Source organism: Pristiophorus japonicus, chromosome 8 (genome assembly GCF_044704955.1).
Source record: "Pristiophorus japonicus isolate sPriJap1 chromosome 8, sPriJap1.hap1, whole genome shotgun sequence".
NCBI classification, from domain to species: Eukaryota; Metazoa; Chordata; class Chondrichthyes; family Pristiophoridae; genus Pristiophorus; species Pristiophorus japonicus.
In genome coordinates, this window is record NC_091984.1 from 44067692 (window position 1) to 44084449 (window position 16758).

At 42.6% G+C, this 16758-nt stretch overlaps 1 protein-coding gene across 2 annotated transcripts; it reads left to right on the forward strand.

The window, feature by feature from the left end:
- The first annotated feature begins 613 nt into the window (after positions 1 to 613).
- On the forward strand, positions 614 to 10699 carry LOC139268060 (diencephalon/mesencephalon homeobox protein 1-like). Of its 2 annotated transcripts, none has more exons than XM_070886051.1 (4): positions 614 to 767; positions 5826 to 6040; positions 6387 to 6741; positions 10293 to 10699. In XM_070886051.1, the coding sequence occupies exons 1-4, from the start codon at positions 614 to 616 to the stop codon at positions 10697 to 10699; spliced, it is 1131 nt and encodes a 376-aa protein (XP_070742152.1). The 2 variants fall into 2 exon arrangements, with proteins under 2 accessions (XP_070742152.1, XP_070742153.1); XM_070886052.1 differs by having other exon boundaries at positions 5862 to 6040.
- Positions 10700 to 16758: the final 6059 nt, after the last annotated feature.

The window sequence follows — 16758 nt, forward strand, 5'->3', positions numbered from 1 at the left end:
AACTAAACGTCTTCAGATTGAGATCCTATTCCCTGTAATACTGAAAAATTCACTTCATTGCTCGTTATCTGAAATTTGGTTAAGGACCCTGAGTAGAATATTTAACATGTTGTTATAGTCACACAGTAACAATGGGACCCAGGATGGGTTATGTGAAATACAATTCCACTGATTTGGTAAATTTTGATTGCATATTCAATCTATCCAATTCAATAGTCATTAGCAAATGTCTGATTGTTTGAGTTTTAGATTGCCAGCAAGAGGTATCTTCTCAAAAAAGTTCAGGTATTACATGAATTGAAGACATATTGACTAATATTAGTGGATTTGTAACTGGTTAAAAAAGCAGATGGAGGAATTTTATAAGAATGTGTGAACACATTCGTTTGTATGACATTGTTACTAATATTGCATTGTATGATATCAGCCCCAAAGTTATACAATAAATACAAAGCCATATTGAGATCCCTATCCTATCTATGGATGCTATAGCATACAGAAGAAGCAATATTGTTACATAGATGGTAAACTGTATGTAAAGCACTGAGTCTAAAATTCTATCCATTCATTGATGTCTTTGTATGTTTGCTGTTTCTCCCAGAGATTGGCAGCCATGCAGCACTATGGGGTCAATGGTTACTCCCTTCATGCCATGAACTCTCTGAGTGCAATGTATAATCTCCACCAGCAGGCAGCACAACAGGCACAGCACGCTCCTGACTATAGACCATCTGTCCATGCGCTGACTCTGGCTGAGAGGCTGGCTGGTAAGATACTTATGTCAGTTTTTATTGTGCAGTAAAATTGAGCTTTAATTTTCTCTTTTTCTAAATACACTCATGCTGGATTCAGAAACTCAATGCAAAGTGATCACATTTGTAAATTATAACAAACTAGGAGAGGCAGTAGTATCAGAGGAGGCAGCTCAGAAATTATAGAATGAGTTGGACAAAGTATGCAAGTGGGCAGAAAAGTAGCAAGTGAAATATAATACAGATGAATATAAAGTACGACTATAAAGTACTCAATATAAAGAGTAATAGGTTGATGCATATTGACAACGGTCTGAGTTATGAAGAAAGACTGGAGAAATTTGGGCTTTACAACTGGGAAAGGAGGCATCTTGTATATCCTTAGAGTCAAAAGAAGGGTGCATGGTAAAACAAATCCAAAGTGACTCACTGGCTATGTGTAAGGACAAATCAGACTTAAGTAAAAATACTTTTACAAGCTAAAAAAAAAATAACTCTCAGAAGAACAAGATCAAGCTCGGCTAAAGGCAACAAAAGTTGCTACCAGAACAGCCAAAAGGTCATTGGAGAAGAAGATAGCGGACAGCTGTGGTGTAAATAGTAAAATCTTTCTCAGCTATACTAAGAAACTGAGGGCCATTAAGGACTGCAGAAAGCATTGAAGGAATTCTCAAGACAGATTAAGGTGGACTGCCAGAATATGGCAAAAGTTTTTTAAATGATTACAATGCACCAGTCTTCACTCCAGTAGATGATTCTCCAACAATATAATGTACAGTTGACTCTAAAGTTGAAAATGTCAAAGTGGGTGTGGATATAGTGCTGAATAGAAAAAGAGGTCTTAAAACAGATTGGGCTACTGGTCCTAACAGCATTCATCCAAGGCAGCTCAAAGAAATGCGAACTGTGTTCAGTGAACCTCTTGTTAGCCAGCATCAGAGATAGCTGGCATGGACTAGAAGGAGGCATATGTTGTTCAAAAAGGCCAGCACTAATCGGGAAATTATAGGTCCATTAGCTTGACTTCAGTTACAGGCAAATTGCTGTAAGGGATCATTACAAATACGGAGGGTAAAACTCAATTTAGGGGGTGTAAAACAGGTGGTAGTGGATTGTCCACCTAATATACATCCTGCCTTATTTTCTTTCCCATTTAAGTGAACCAAATGGAAAATTGGGCCAGGGTGTATAATGACCAGCTAATCTACTACCATCAGTTTTGTGCCCCCACTGAAGTTGAATTTTACCGCCACTCTGTATGACCACCTGTAAAGAGAAAGGGATATTCAAGACTCTCGACATGGCTTCTGGAAAAAGACGTCATGACTTACCAATCGGTTGACTTTTTTGAGGAGGTTACTAGGTTGTGGATAAAGGTAGCCCGGTTGGCGCCATATGCTTGGATTTTCAACAACCTGTCATGCAATAGGCTACATAATAATAGAGTCCTATGGGATTGGTGAATGGTTGAATAAGGAATTGGTTGCATTTTCATAGGCAGCAGGTTGTTGTTTATGGTAGTGATTCTGCATGGAGAGCAGCAGGGATTGGTGTTAGGACCATTAGGGATCATGATGCTCAGTTGCACCATGATTGTATGGAACAGGCTTGATAGTCTTTTCTTGTCTACAATTTTGTATGTTCAAAACGGAAAGGGTAAACCCAGAATATTACTTTGTGAACTAGCAATAGTAGGACAAAAGGACATAGATTCAAATGAGTAAAATGTAAATTTAGGACAAATTTTTCTTTGCACAAAAGTGATCAACATATAGAATAGACTTCCAGGAAAAGCAGTGGAGGTGAAAACCCTTGAATCATTCAAGAAGCAATTCCATGGTGAAATAGGGGGACTAGGATCTCTCTGGGTAGATAAAAGAAGATGGGCGGAAGGGCCTTCCTCATCCATAGTTATCGTGTGATCTTTGAATTGCTGTTTGAGTTGAGAGAGTCATGACTGTGAAACAATAGGGCAGATTTTAATTTTCAGAGATGGTGAAAAATGGGTGGTCGAGGATGAGCTGACACCCAATCTGATTTTCCTTCCAGTAGTTTCAAGTTTGGAGAGGACAAAGGCATGTAGGAGCTGTTCATAGGGAGATGAACTGAGGTAGAAGTGGAGGCAGGCAAGGTTATGGAGGTGGAAGTAGGTGTAGAGGATATGAAGTTGGAAGCTCTGCTCTGGGATGAACAGAACACCAAGGTTGTGAACAGTCTGGTTCAGACTGACATAGATAAGGAGTTGGAATCAGTAACAAAGGTATGGCATTTGTGGCAGGGCTGAAAATGAAGACAATGAATAAATGAATCATCAAAGACTGGATATTAGATAGTCAGGCAGTACAGGGCAGAGAAAGGCAGTAGACAGATAGAGCTGAGTCTTATTAGCATACAGGAAGCTAACCTCATGTTTGTGGATGATGTCTTCAGGGGTAGCCTATAGGAGGTCGAAGAGGGGATCAAGGATGTGTTCTAGTGCAACTCCAGAGGTGGGGGCAGGAAGTGATGGAGCTGCTCTGGCTATAATCAGATAAGTAAGAATGGAACCAAGCAAGGGAAATCTCACTGAGCTGGACAACGGAGAATAGGCTTTAGAGAAGGATACTGTGGTCAACCTTGCTGAAAGCTGCAGAGAGGTCAAGGAGGAAGAGGAGAAATAATGCATCACAGTCAAAGATAATATAATTTATGAATTTGGTTAGGGCCATTTCAGTGCTGTGGAAGGAGTGGAAACTACTTGAGGGGAATTCAAACAGGGAGTTGCAAAAGAAGTGGACATGGATTTGGAAGGGGACAACACAGTCAATTATTTTAGAGATGATAAGGGGTTGGAGATTAATTGGTAGTTAGTGAGGACAAAGGTGTCAAGGATGGGGTTTTTGAGGGAGAACAGTAATACAAGCAGTCTTGACTGGGAGGAGACAATGGCTGAGGAGAGAGAGCAATTCAGTGTGTCAGCTAATATGGGTCAAGGAAGACAAGGTGGTTGGTTAGAAGTTTTGCGTGAATGGCTTTAAGGGAGCAGGAGTTTGCATAGGGCAGGAAGGAGGTGGAGAGAAACTAGAGACAGATTAGAGAGAGAGAGATAATGGTCCATGGCTAGAGTGGAGGTGGGACTGGGGGCAGTTTTGACTTCGGTGCTAAGGTGAAGGAGGGAAGCAGCAGAATCAGTTGAATGGATGGTCTCTATCAAGGTAACAAAAAAATCCATCAACTACTTGCAAGTTGTGAGAGGCGTGTGTGGAGGGGGCAAGAACTAGGGGTCTGAGTTTATAGAGAAAATGAGCCTAGGAATATATTGCCTACAGGATGATCTATTTAGTTTTAATAAAATGAGAGCTCCCATGGCAACAGATGTGCATGTAGGCTTCCCTACTGAGCAACCATACCACAGGAACCAGCATTGAAGCCACGCAATGGAGATTTGAAGAAGGTTATTCCTGATTATTCTAAACACTGAGTCTGTCTGCAAATTCTATTATGTATTTATTAAATCAAGATCCCAGCTATCTGTTCTGGTGGATGGTAAAGAACATTATTCAATGACATGGGGTCTTTACCAATGACATTGTTCCTGGCCAACATCCCTCCCGCTCCAAAATTAACTGGTTTTTCACCTCATTTAGATCATCCTGGAAGGCAAAGATATTTGTTACTTGAAACTGTTATGCTAATTCCACATGTGACAAGATATGCTCTGCTATACACACCATTGAATAACAATAAAGTTGAGGGGCCTGAAAAATATACAAGAAAAATGTTTCTCAAGGCAGAGTGACTGCCATATGGACAGTGTCACGGCACACATTTTCAGTAGGAGAAGAAAGCGTCACCGTGTCGCACAAATGAAGACTTTCACAAATGAAGACTTTCATCCCCATAGTCAAATTTCTTAGAACACCATATATAATTTTTTATAAGACATCGATCTGGAAAATGCAGTTGGAGGCTTGCTGCGCCGCATATGCTTCCAAACCGCAAGAAAACTCCGTACTTACCTGCTGCCTCCAGAGCTTTGGACTCTTGCGGTCCTGGGCCCGTAGGCGTGCGCCTGCCTAAAGGCCCACGCACGCCGCGGTGCATGCGGTTTGCAAGCGTCCCTGGGATCACATGGGCCAGGCCAACCAATGACCAAGGGGGATTCCTATGATGCTTATTGAGATTCCATTTATGTACGGAGTCCTCATACACATAATATAAATCACTTAAAAAATACAGTTTCACAACACTGAAATAAAAATAAATGATCACAGATTCAAAATTAATTAAAATACCATTTAATTAAACATTTAAAATAAAAATGTAATTTAAAAAAAAATAAATGTAAACATTTGTTAACCAGGAGAAAATTGACCTAAACTTATTTTAAATGTAAGTGAATGTTTGCATTTATTTAAACACTTACGCTAATAGCACGTGTAAGGGTGTGGTGGGTATTCACTGGACAGTAGTTCTGCGGCAGCGAAAGTGAATTTATAGCGGATGGGTACAATCTGACAAGGAGAAATTTGACAGATCGCAAGTTCTGGGTTTTCGCACCCGCAACTTGCAGGGCTCTTATGACAGCGTACGCGGTGCGTAAACCACCAGAGGCCCCGTAAAATCTGGGCCATCATTGCCGAATAAGTCGTTTTAGTGACTCGATTGTTCCACAGAAGCATTTTCTGCTGGTTATCCTTTACTCATAACTCAGCACTTGGCCTTAAAATTTCAATCAGTTCTCGATGAAAAAAAATTCAAACTCAATCGTTCTGGAACAATGCCATAACAACTCAATACCTTCATGGACCGGACTGAATGTATGTAAGCCACTGCACGAAGCCAGTAAGTTTTAAAGGAGCTGCTGAACGGATATGAGACCCCAACAAGATGAGAGGGGGAATTTGAGGGCGAGTCAACGGCAGGGCAACTTTTGTGCATCTCTGGGAAGAAGTTGCATGTTATGAGCTTGGTTGGATAATGGCACAAGGCATGAAGGGAGGCGGCACCATTACAAGCCAAATGATTTAGTAAAGGGATGTCAGTAAATATGGATGTTTGTGAAAGGTATGCATATCCCAATAATTAAACTAGATGTGTTTTTCTTTTCCAACGGCTGTGCATTTCAAGATATTATCCTTGAGGCAAGGTACGGCTCCCAGCACCGTAAACAGCGTCGGAGTCGGACAGCCTTCACCGCCCAGCAGCTGGAGGCGTTGGAGAAGACTTTCCAGAAAACTCACTATCCAGATGTGGTGATGAGAGAAAGGCTGGCCATGTGCACCAACCTGCCAGAAGCGAGAGTGCAGGTATAGGAAACCCACTCCTCTTTGCCTCCCCAGCCCTCGTCTATCATAATGTCTCTGGCTCATCTAGATAACTAGCTACAATGTCATTATCTATCATCGATCTCGTTCGTAAATATTTTATCTGTCCAGTTATTTACCCACAATCTGCCTAGATTTTACATGGCGGCTGTGCCTCTGGCGTCGGTTAATGAAACCAGAGCCATCCCACTTTTTCCTGGGAATACTTCCAACTATCATGAGCTGCATGACATTCCTGCTGCCGCCTCTCTTGTCCAGACTCAATTTTCAGCATTACCTTCAATGGGCAGAGCCGAATTATTGATTCGTTCTTTGTTTGAATACTTAGGTGTGGTTTAAAAACAGGCGCGCCAAATTTCGAAAGAAGCAACGCAGCCTGCAGAAAGAGCAGCTCCAGAAACAGAAGGAGGCCGAAATGAGCCAAGACGAAACGAAATCGGAGAAACCAGCCACAGAAACCCAGAGCTGCTCAGAAGTCAGCGAGCCACACAGTGCTAGCGGCGAGCCGATTAACATCGAGTTAAATGTCACCTCGGCCGAGCAGTCAGACAGTGAATCATCAGCAGAGGAGCCGATGGACAGGGAGCGAGAGTTTAAATCACCGACAGATGAATTAAAGCAGGATAAGAGCGGCAGCCCCGAGAGCAAGCCAACGACCTGTAAACGGGGAAGTCCTAAATCAGGTAAATGTGAGATTTCTGTTCAAACTTAAAGACTGCGGGAAATTGAGAAACATAGAAACATAGAAAATAGGTGCAGGCCATTCGGCCCTTCGAGCCAGCACCACCATTCAATATGATCATGGCTGATCATGCAACTTCAGTACCCCATTCCTGCCTTCTCTCCATACCCCCTGATCCCATTAGTTGTAACGGCCACATCTAACTCCCTTTTGAATATATCCAACGAACTGGACTCAACAACTTTCTGTGGTAGAGAATTCCATAGGTTCACAATTCTCTGGGTGAAAAAGTTTCTCCTCATCTCGGTCCTAAATGGCTTACCCCTTATCCTTAGACTGTGACCACATACCGATCCCCTGCATAATCTGGCAGTAATTAAACCATTAATAAATGTTCAACGCGGGACAACACCGGAATTATACAAACACGCTCTTGTACAAACTTTTACCCACACAGGTGGGACGTGGAGTAAGGCACAATGGTGCTTGAACAGTAAATACACAAACACAGCCTGCACTACAAGCAGATTACACCCGAACGGTTAAAAAAAATACACAGTGACAGAGCGCAGGACAGAAAGTTCCGGAACTCGGGTTATGGAAATACGGTGAGGTTCACGTCTCTCTTTGGCACAAATATATATTTCTGTACAGGGCACCTCCATGTATTTATGGCTCAAATTCATTTGCCAAGTTTCTCGTTTGATTGTCTCTATCTAGATCTCAAAAATATGACAGTTAAATTGAAATATTTGTAGAATTCTATATTGATTTGGTTTGAAATGACTCTGCCTCCGCATCTCAATCCCATTGCTGCCGGTCATTCAACGTCACATAATCTGCAATCCCAGGTCCACTTGCCTCTCCGCTTCACTTGGATTCCAGTCCAGGGCCTGCTTGTTATTCCGACTGCTCTGAATCCAGAGAAGGACTAATTGTCGGGGGTCCAGTTTGAGCTAAAATGTTTAAAAGTGATATTTCATGCCAACACACTTGAGTTAAAGTTCCGAAGCTCTCTCATTCAGATTTGCCTAAATCCCAGTCCCAACCCCGTTTGTCGTTTGAAGCCATTAGGATTCGAGACCCAACGTTGTCTGGCACTGGAATTCATCCCGATTCCATTTGAATTTGTCACTCAAGCTTAGTAGGGTTCCAGTCCCAGGGTGTTCTAGGAATCCAAATCATCCGGATTCCAGAAGCTAAGACTATTTGTCAATCAGATTTCAGTCAGAGGGTTGTCCATCACTCTACAGTGAGCTCCCACAAACCTCTATTCGGCCATTAAATGAATAGTTCATTATTACATCAACGTATGAAATATGTCAGCCGAGCAAACTCTGTTCGGGGCGTGTGTCTCTCACAAGTTGCGTAGTCTCCTGTACAGGCTATATGTACATCTTGTGCAAAAAGCACACATGTTTCTCCTATAAAACGGGTATACATACATAACTGTACGCTAGCTTGCCTATTGTGTAGAAGTTCAGCAGAGGGCGGTGGGGGTCTGGAACTCACTGCCTGAAAGGGAGGTAGAGGCAGAACCCCTCATCACATTTAAAAATTATTTGCATGTGCACTTAAAGAGCCGTGACCTCCAGGGCTGCAGAAGGTGGGGTTAGGCTGGGTAGCTCTTTTTCGACTGACACGGACACGATGGGCCGAAAGGCTTCTTTCTGTGTCGTCACTTTCTATGATTCTATGATTAGAAACTAGAAAAAGCACAATTCTTGATGCAAGCATCATATGCGGGGAAGGGAGGGGCAACACAAATGTGTTTCTGTTGGTCCAAGGGCTAATGTAGATCGGTAGAATACATAAGAGAAAGAATAAAGAGCTTCAAAGTAAAGAACGTTTAAAAATATTTAAAATATCAAAGTTTGACCGTGTAAACCGGGTTAACTTGAGGCTGTTGTGTGCCTCTCTAATGAAATCGATGTCGGGACTGCTGATTGAACACAACCAGATTTATGTGCATAAGTAACATCTGAAACAAATATTTTTGTTTGATAGCTCAATGTTCTGCATTGGCCTGTCGCTAGTTAGGATTGCTTGAATCAATGCTTCCCTTGTATCCTGTCCTCTGTTGGCCCTTAGTGGCCCCTGGTTTGAAAAGCTCGGTAATTTAATGGTTGAAAATCCCTCCTAATGAAGTGGAAGAGTGAAAAAAAGTTTGGATGGGATTTTCCACTCAATCCCCTGGCGTCGGTGTCACCTTGGTTTTGATCAGATAAAGATCATATTTCCAGTGATTAGTTTTCTGACAGCTCGTCAGGTTTCAAATGCAGGCGAATGAAACCAGGGACTTCAGTGCCGATGAGTTCTTTGTTTGGCTACAAGCTGATGTGATTTCTGTGGTCACCAGGTGTGTTTACCAGAGCAGTATTTGAATTAATTGCATATCACCGCGGACCCGAGAGTGGAACAACTTAAAACTCCTTTCACTTGGACAAACTTTGATTTCGGTCTCAGTGACAATCCTCCCTGACAACCAAGGCTGTGCCTAAACATGCTAGTAAACCGACCTGGATACCGCAGCCTCCAGAATTTCATTCCTCATTCCCCATCCCGACACACATTGTTCTTGAACGGTCAAGTATCAAATGCATTATGGATCAAAGACTCCTTCCGTCCACCCCACCTCGCCCTGATACACGGCTCCATGGCACATTACTGTCCGGTCACATCCGGGGCATGAGGTTGAATCCAGTCAGATGACCAGGAAGCCGAATTGTCTTAATTGTAGGAAAGAGACTTGGAGTTAAACTCTAGTCATCCAAAAGGAACAAAGGAGAAGGGTCGTTTATTCTTAAGAATCAAGAGCAGTATTGCAGACTGGACAAGGGCCCAAGCCTTAACTCTAGTGCAGACGGGACAAGGGCCCCAGCCTTAGCTCTGGTGCAGACGGGACAAGGGCCCCAGCCTTAGCTCTGGTGCAGACAGGACAAGGGTCCAAGCCTTAGCTCTAGTGCAGACGGGATAAGGGCCCCAAGTCTTAGCTCTAATGCAGATGGGACAAGGGCCCAAGCCATAGCTCTATTGCAGAAGGGATGTAAGACCAATAGCTTCTCCAAAACAGTCAGTCTGTGCAGTTGTATGCATTTAATGGCCCTCCGTGTAGCCTTATACGGATGTTTATGAGCCTGTGGGTGTAACACATAAACCTGTCTGTGTTTTATTTTGTTCTGCGGATGTGGGCCACCTTGGCAGGGCCGCATTTAGTGCCCACTCCTAGTTGCCCTGAGAAGATAGGGATGGGCCTCTCTCTGAACCGCTGCAACCCTTGTGATCATGGCCTGCGCCCACAATGTCTATGGCCTCGACGATGGCAAGTCCGGCAAAACTTGTTGGGAATATTGTGGACTTGAAGCGTTATGTTTCTACTATTTGAATATTACTGTGCAACAACAGCTGAAATTGGAAAGTTGGGCAACATATATCTGTTTTAATCCTATTACTTTTACTACATCAGAAAAAATAAATCCTCAATGATTTATACACAGAGAAGGAAAGACTCAAGCCCTACTAAATGTGCAATGTTTTAATTGTTTCTATTAGATTCGCCAATCAACACGGCCGGGACGCCTGCATCCAGCAGCGGGAGTAACGTGGTGCAAACCCACTCCTACTCCTCCTCTCCTCTAAGCCTGTTCCGACTCCAAGAGCAGTTCCGCCAGCACATGGCAGCCACCAACAACCTCGTTCACTACTCCTCCTTTGACATGGGGAGCCCGCCGGCCATGCCATACCTGGGCATGAATATGAACGTGGCCCCCATCAGCTCGCTTCACTGCCAGTCCTACTACCAGTCGCTGTCGCACGCCCAGCAAGTGTGGTCCAGCCCGATCCTGCAGGCATCGAGCGCCCTGCCCAACCTCAACAGCAAAACCACAAGCATTGAAAACCTCCGGCTCCGAGCCAAACAGCACGCAGCCTCTCTGGGACTTGACAGCCTACCAAACTGACAGGAAGCGGAAGAGACGTGCTTCTATGGAACGAAGACTCGCCAACAACACACTATATTATTGAGTTTAGGCCTAGTTAGATGTTGCTAGCTTAGACAAGATGCTTTAAAAAAACACGTGCATAAGAGAAATTGAATTGCAGATCAATGTCCTATAATCAGTAGGAGGAATCAAATAACTGTGCACTTGCAGAGGAAACGAAAATTAACCCGTTCTTCCGACAGAGATCTCATTAGTCTAGTTTCAAATTAAAAATAACCCAATACCAACCAATTACAGTCCAGGTAACATTTTTAGAAATGTGATATTCAGCATTTAAAGGTGCAGTGCTCAAACTACTCTTAAAACTATTTTTAAAAGTGAGCTTCAAAAAGAAGTGTACTTTTAGAAGAAAATGAGTGACAAAGTGTGAGTAAATTAACTTAACACTTAGTTGAAATGGAAAGATCCCGGACGCATCTCCTGATGAAGTGGTCGGTACTCGTTTTCACTAAAACTATTCAAAAATCAGCAAACGAGCGCAAGAAAGTTAATTGCAATATTTTGCATGTTTTTTTTAAAGAGGGCGCTGACAACAAAACGCATAAAATACCGTATTAAAACAGGTCATCAAAAAAGTGTAGCTGAGATTGAACTCGACGACCAGGTTTGTGTGCCGGCTGCCCGTCCCTCACCCCACCTAGCTCCCATACCGATTGAAGAAGCATTTAGCAAACACCAGAGGTTGGCACTGCCCGTAGAAGGGATTGAGTTTGTGGAATCCAAGCTCCTGAAACTATTGGTAAAAACAGGATCGCACTTAAAACGTGCGAAAATATCTTAAAGTTTTAAAGTAAAATACGTCTTTATGGGTCACTGCGCTGACTCCCAATTATCATCAAATCTGGTGTATAAATTATGCCCGAGGTCCAGTTTTCGACCTCGAGCCAACCAGTATCACGAGATCGACAAGTAGGGATAGATTGATGCAAGTTATAATCGAGAGTTTATGACCGTTTTCAAACCTCAAGTTCAGAAGCAAATTTAGTTACTTAGCATTGTGTCTCCAATATTCTCGATCAAAGTAAATCACAAGCTGTTACTAATCAGAAATGTTTAACATTCTGACAAGTCACGTTTGAATGTTTAAAGCCATAGGGTTTAACCTTCAATATTATTGCTTCTCTTATATTGTTGAGTGGACTATCTCACTGATTGGACGAGCTGGCTTAGACTTTTCTTGCTGATGGTGGATATTCGGGTCTGGACTGTAAATGATCTGCCCAGCTCGTGATACAATTTGGTGGAACTGCTCATTTATAAGAAGAACCTTCATTTTGACAATGGAACTCAAGGCTTTGAACATTTTAGCACTGTGCTTTGATCAGGGTTTCGCCAAACTGTCAGGAACGTGCTTAATTTCTCTATCAGAAATATGTGCCCCTTTGTTGAAACGGCCATCGCTGCTACAGTGCAGGCTTCTGTTGGAAGTTTCCGACCCCGAACAGCGGGATTAGCACCGCACAATCCAGGTCAACGTAAATTGTGCCCGCATTTCGCTGTTGGTGATAAAAACAACAGTTGATGCCAATTTCACATACACATTTCAAACGAGGATATCGTGAGACAAGCTGCGAACACACGTTCTGTTAAGTAATTAAGTTCAAAGTTTAATATATAAAGTGCAAAGAAATGCTTGTAGGAGCCACCTGCCTAAAAGATACATTTGGAAATTGCAGGTACTTGAATCAATATCACAATCCAGGGTGTCTTTGGTATTTCCCAATAGAAACATCTTATTCAAAAGTGAGGCGTTACCGTGACAATAGATCTTGCAAAACACGACCCCGCATTTCTAAACTGAGGTGGTGCAATGACACAGTTGCATCATCACCTAGCCGACCCGACCTGTTGGTCATAATTTATTTTAGTTCTTGATAACAGCATGTATCTTTAAACATATACGGTGGAAATGTGTAATGCAACAGATTTAACGGTCTCTTTGCATCGTAAACTTGGCGCTGGCAGCTAACACTGCCGCACGAGAACAGCGCTTTTTGGTGTCGGGTTGTCCAGGAACTGAATATTCCTCATTCAGTCAATGAGGCTCCTTTGAGGTTTCATCATCATCATAGGCGGTCGCTCGAACGAGGATGACTTGTGTACTCGTGTCTTGCCTAGCTCTCCTTACCGAGCGTATAAAACGCCGTTTCTTACAAAGATTTGGACAACAGTGGGATTTTATAGCAAAGACAGTCAGGTAAAACTGGTAGCCTAGGTTCTGAGTCACTATTTCCAGTCCTTATTCGTGGCTAGGTTTTAAATGCCAACAATTTCCAGCTGATAACATTACATCTTCACAGTGTCACATTTAAATAGTGCTGAAAATATGCCATGTTGCCTTCACGTGGACATCAAATTATTCACTTACCTTCATGGCAAAGACAGATAGCCAAATGGAATTTGGAAATTTGAAATAATGTCTGAAATTTGGAAGTCCAGATTAATATTGTGGTTACCCGGAGCTATGGGCTATGTTTCTCTACTGGCCTTTACTAATATTGACCAATTAGTCATCAATTTCAGCCATAAACATTACATAGTAGAAATAAGTTGGTTGGACTTAACAGTAACTTGCATTTATATAGCGCCTTTAATGTAGTAAAATGTCCCAAGGTGTTTCACAGGAATATAAGCAGATAAACCTTGACACTGAGCCAAAGAAATAACATCAGAATGGTGACCAAAAGCTTGGTCAGAGGTAAGTTTAAGGAAAGTCTTAAAGCAAGAGAGAGAGAGTTGGAGAGGCAGAGACATTTTGTAAGGGAATTCCAGAGTTTAGGGCCTAGACAGTTGAAGGCACGGCCACCAATGGTGGAGCAAAGGAAGCCAGGGATGCACAAGCGGCCAGAATTGGAGGCACACAGAGTCCCTGGAGGTTATAAGGAGTTACAGAGATAAGGAGGGATGAGGGCATGGAGGGATTTGAACACAAGGTTGAAAATTTAAATTATGAGGCATTGTTAGGCCAGGTGCCAATGTAGGTCAGCGAGCACAGTGCAATGGGTGAACTGGATGGTGCAAGTTAGAATACGGGCAGTGGAGTTTTGGATGAGCTGAAGTTTATGGAGAGTGGAAGATGGGAGGCCAATCAGGAGTGCATTGGAATAGTCGAGTCTGGAGGTAACACAAGTATGGATGAGGGTAACTGCAGCAGTGGAGATGGGCAATACTATGGAGTTGGAAGTAGGCGATCTTCGTGATGAAGAGGATATGAGGTTGAAAGGTCAGCTCAGGTTCAAATAGGACAGGGAGTTTGCAAACAGTCTAGGCCCAGACAGTGGCCAGGGAGGGAGTGGAATGGAAGAGGCCCAGTTGTCACTTTGACCAATTGCTGCTGTACTTATGAGATCAGTTGCTGATACAAAATTTAATCATTTTTGATCTGAATGGAATTGCATAAAAATATATAATTTTGTGTTTGATGGTCAATCCACTTTACAAGTAGAGGCTGGTGTGGCATTGAGGTGCAACTGACTTAAACAGCCAATTATTCAGATTATCTCTTCGAAGGTCACTCTGATCAAGAGCACTGTTTCTGTTTAAAACAATTTTTAATAGATCCGTGACCTCAATTTCAAACTTAAGGTTCACTCCGATAAGATTCAATTGAAGGCCCTATGATTTGCCCCATGAGCAAAACTTATTCAGTTCAGTGTAAAATATTACAAGAAAAAACAATTCTAGCCCTAATATAATGCTTAATCATTTATATTGCATAGAAAAATGCTACTGACATCACAAATTGTAGCTTCACATTAAGCTAATGACGTTTTCTATCTATTTTGTCCCATTAACATTCCTTGAATCGGATTTATCACATCTCTTTGGCTTCCCTATCCACATATGTTGCTCTTTGGCTGAAAAGGTAGCCATTATTCACCAGAAAGTACATCTCACAGCCCCACAGTGGCTCGTCTCCTAAGTTCTGTGCCTTCTCCCCTGCCCACACCTCCCCCCACCCCGCCCCATCCATGACAGTATGACTAAGATACCCTGCATTTGGGAAACCTAAAGTTCAAATCCATACAAATCACACGGAGACACAGACCACAGTGATATAAGGATGCACAGTGCACAGTGGTGTAAGGAGGCACAGAGCACAGTGGTGTAAGGAGGCACAGACCACAGTGATGTAAGGAGGCACAGTGCACAGTGATGTAAGGAGGCACAGAGCACAGTGGTGTAAGGAGGCACAGAGCACAGTGGTGTAAGGAGACACAGACCACAGTGATGTGAGGAAGCACAGACCAGTGATGTAAGGAGACACAGACCACAGTGATGTGAGGAGGCACAGACCACAGTGATGTAAGGAGGCACAGAGCACAGTGATGTAAGCAGGCACAGTGCACAGTGATGTAAGGAGGCACAGAGCACAGTGATGTAAGGAGGCACAGAGCACAGTGATGTAAGGAGGCACAGACCACAGTGATGTAAGGAGGCACAGAGCACAATAGTGTAAGGAGGCACAGAGCACAGTGGTGTAAGGAGGCACAGTACACAGTGATGTAAGGAGGCACAGTGCACAGTGATGTAAGGAGGCACAGTGCACAGTGGTGTAAGGAGGCACAGTGCACAGTGGTGTAAGGAGGCACAGTGCACAGTGATGTAAGGAGGCACAGAGGACAGTGATGTCAAGGTGCAACACCACTGCACTCACCATCTTTAACATTTCTAATCCTTTAACATTAGTAGAATTTGCAAATTCCATTTTCTGGCAGTTGCTTTGCTCTTGTTTAGGTTAAGTTTGCTCTATTCTTAACTAGAGTTGGCAATATTGGTCGACAAATATTTAGCATGTTTTTATGCCAGCCCTGTGCTATTTTAGTGGAGGCATTAAACCATTTTAAATACACAGATTAATATCCACACTAAAATAGTGGAGAGATGAATTTCAACTCATTAAGCATTCATTCACTAATATTAGAAACAGTATTTTCTAGGTTATAATGCTTTTCTTACTAAGCGTTCTTCCAATTATCTGCGATTAGATGTCTCCAACACACTTTAAAAACATTGTCTGGTGGAGTATTTACTAAATGAACTAGCAACAACATCTAGTGGCAAAAAGGTAAAATCCTTTTATTATATTAGTGAAAACTTAGGGAGGTCTGCCAAGATCAAAATCCAGTTGCTCTAAGATCACTGGAGTTTCTTATTGACAACTATAAGCTTCTCTTAAAAGACCTTCCTCTACAAAGACTGGGTGAAAGTAATGAAAAAGAACATTTCCTTTCACCTCTAGCAACTGAAATGAAATCGAGCTCAGACTGGTGAGATGAAAGTCTTTTTGTTCTGAGAGCTGTGTAAGTTCTTATTAGCACTAAAAAGTGTCCACACGTGAGGTTGGTAAGGATGGCGAGTGTAATAGATGTAAAGAGGGTTGAGACACAGTGTTGAGCGCAGTATAGAGGGGACTTTACCTGTATTTAATCCATGTTGTACCTGTCTCTGAAGTGCCCAATAGTAACACTAAATTCAGAAAAAGTATAGTTCATCCCCAGCACTAACATTTCTCACGTTATGCACATATATTCAGTTTTCCAACACTGGCCATCTAAACACTGGGATGTTTTTCCTATGAAAGCAGTTCTCGTAACACACTGCATCCTAAAATCCCAAATCATCTCTTTTCTTAGCTACCCAGATAGAAAGCAAGCAAGAATCGACTGTCTTCATGATAAGGTCATCACTAAGTTGCAATGACATCTAATCATATCTCTCATGCTAGAAGGTGTGCTCGTGTTGTGGTCAGTATTGTTCTGACTGTGGCTGATCCTAACCTGACACTGAGCCCCAGCCCACACAAATAAAGTTAGTGAGAGACTACACAGAGCTTGCAAATGCATTCTCTTCCTACTCATTTGCTGGGGTTGGTGTTTAAGTCAATCTATGGCGGAGGGTGGGTGTGACAGTAACCACACCTCTATGTAACCAGTTCCTACAGTAATAGAAATGTGAATCAATGAATGAAAAGTTCTTTGTAAAATACTTGCTGTACAGATTAAATCATTTTTATT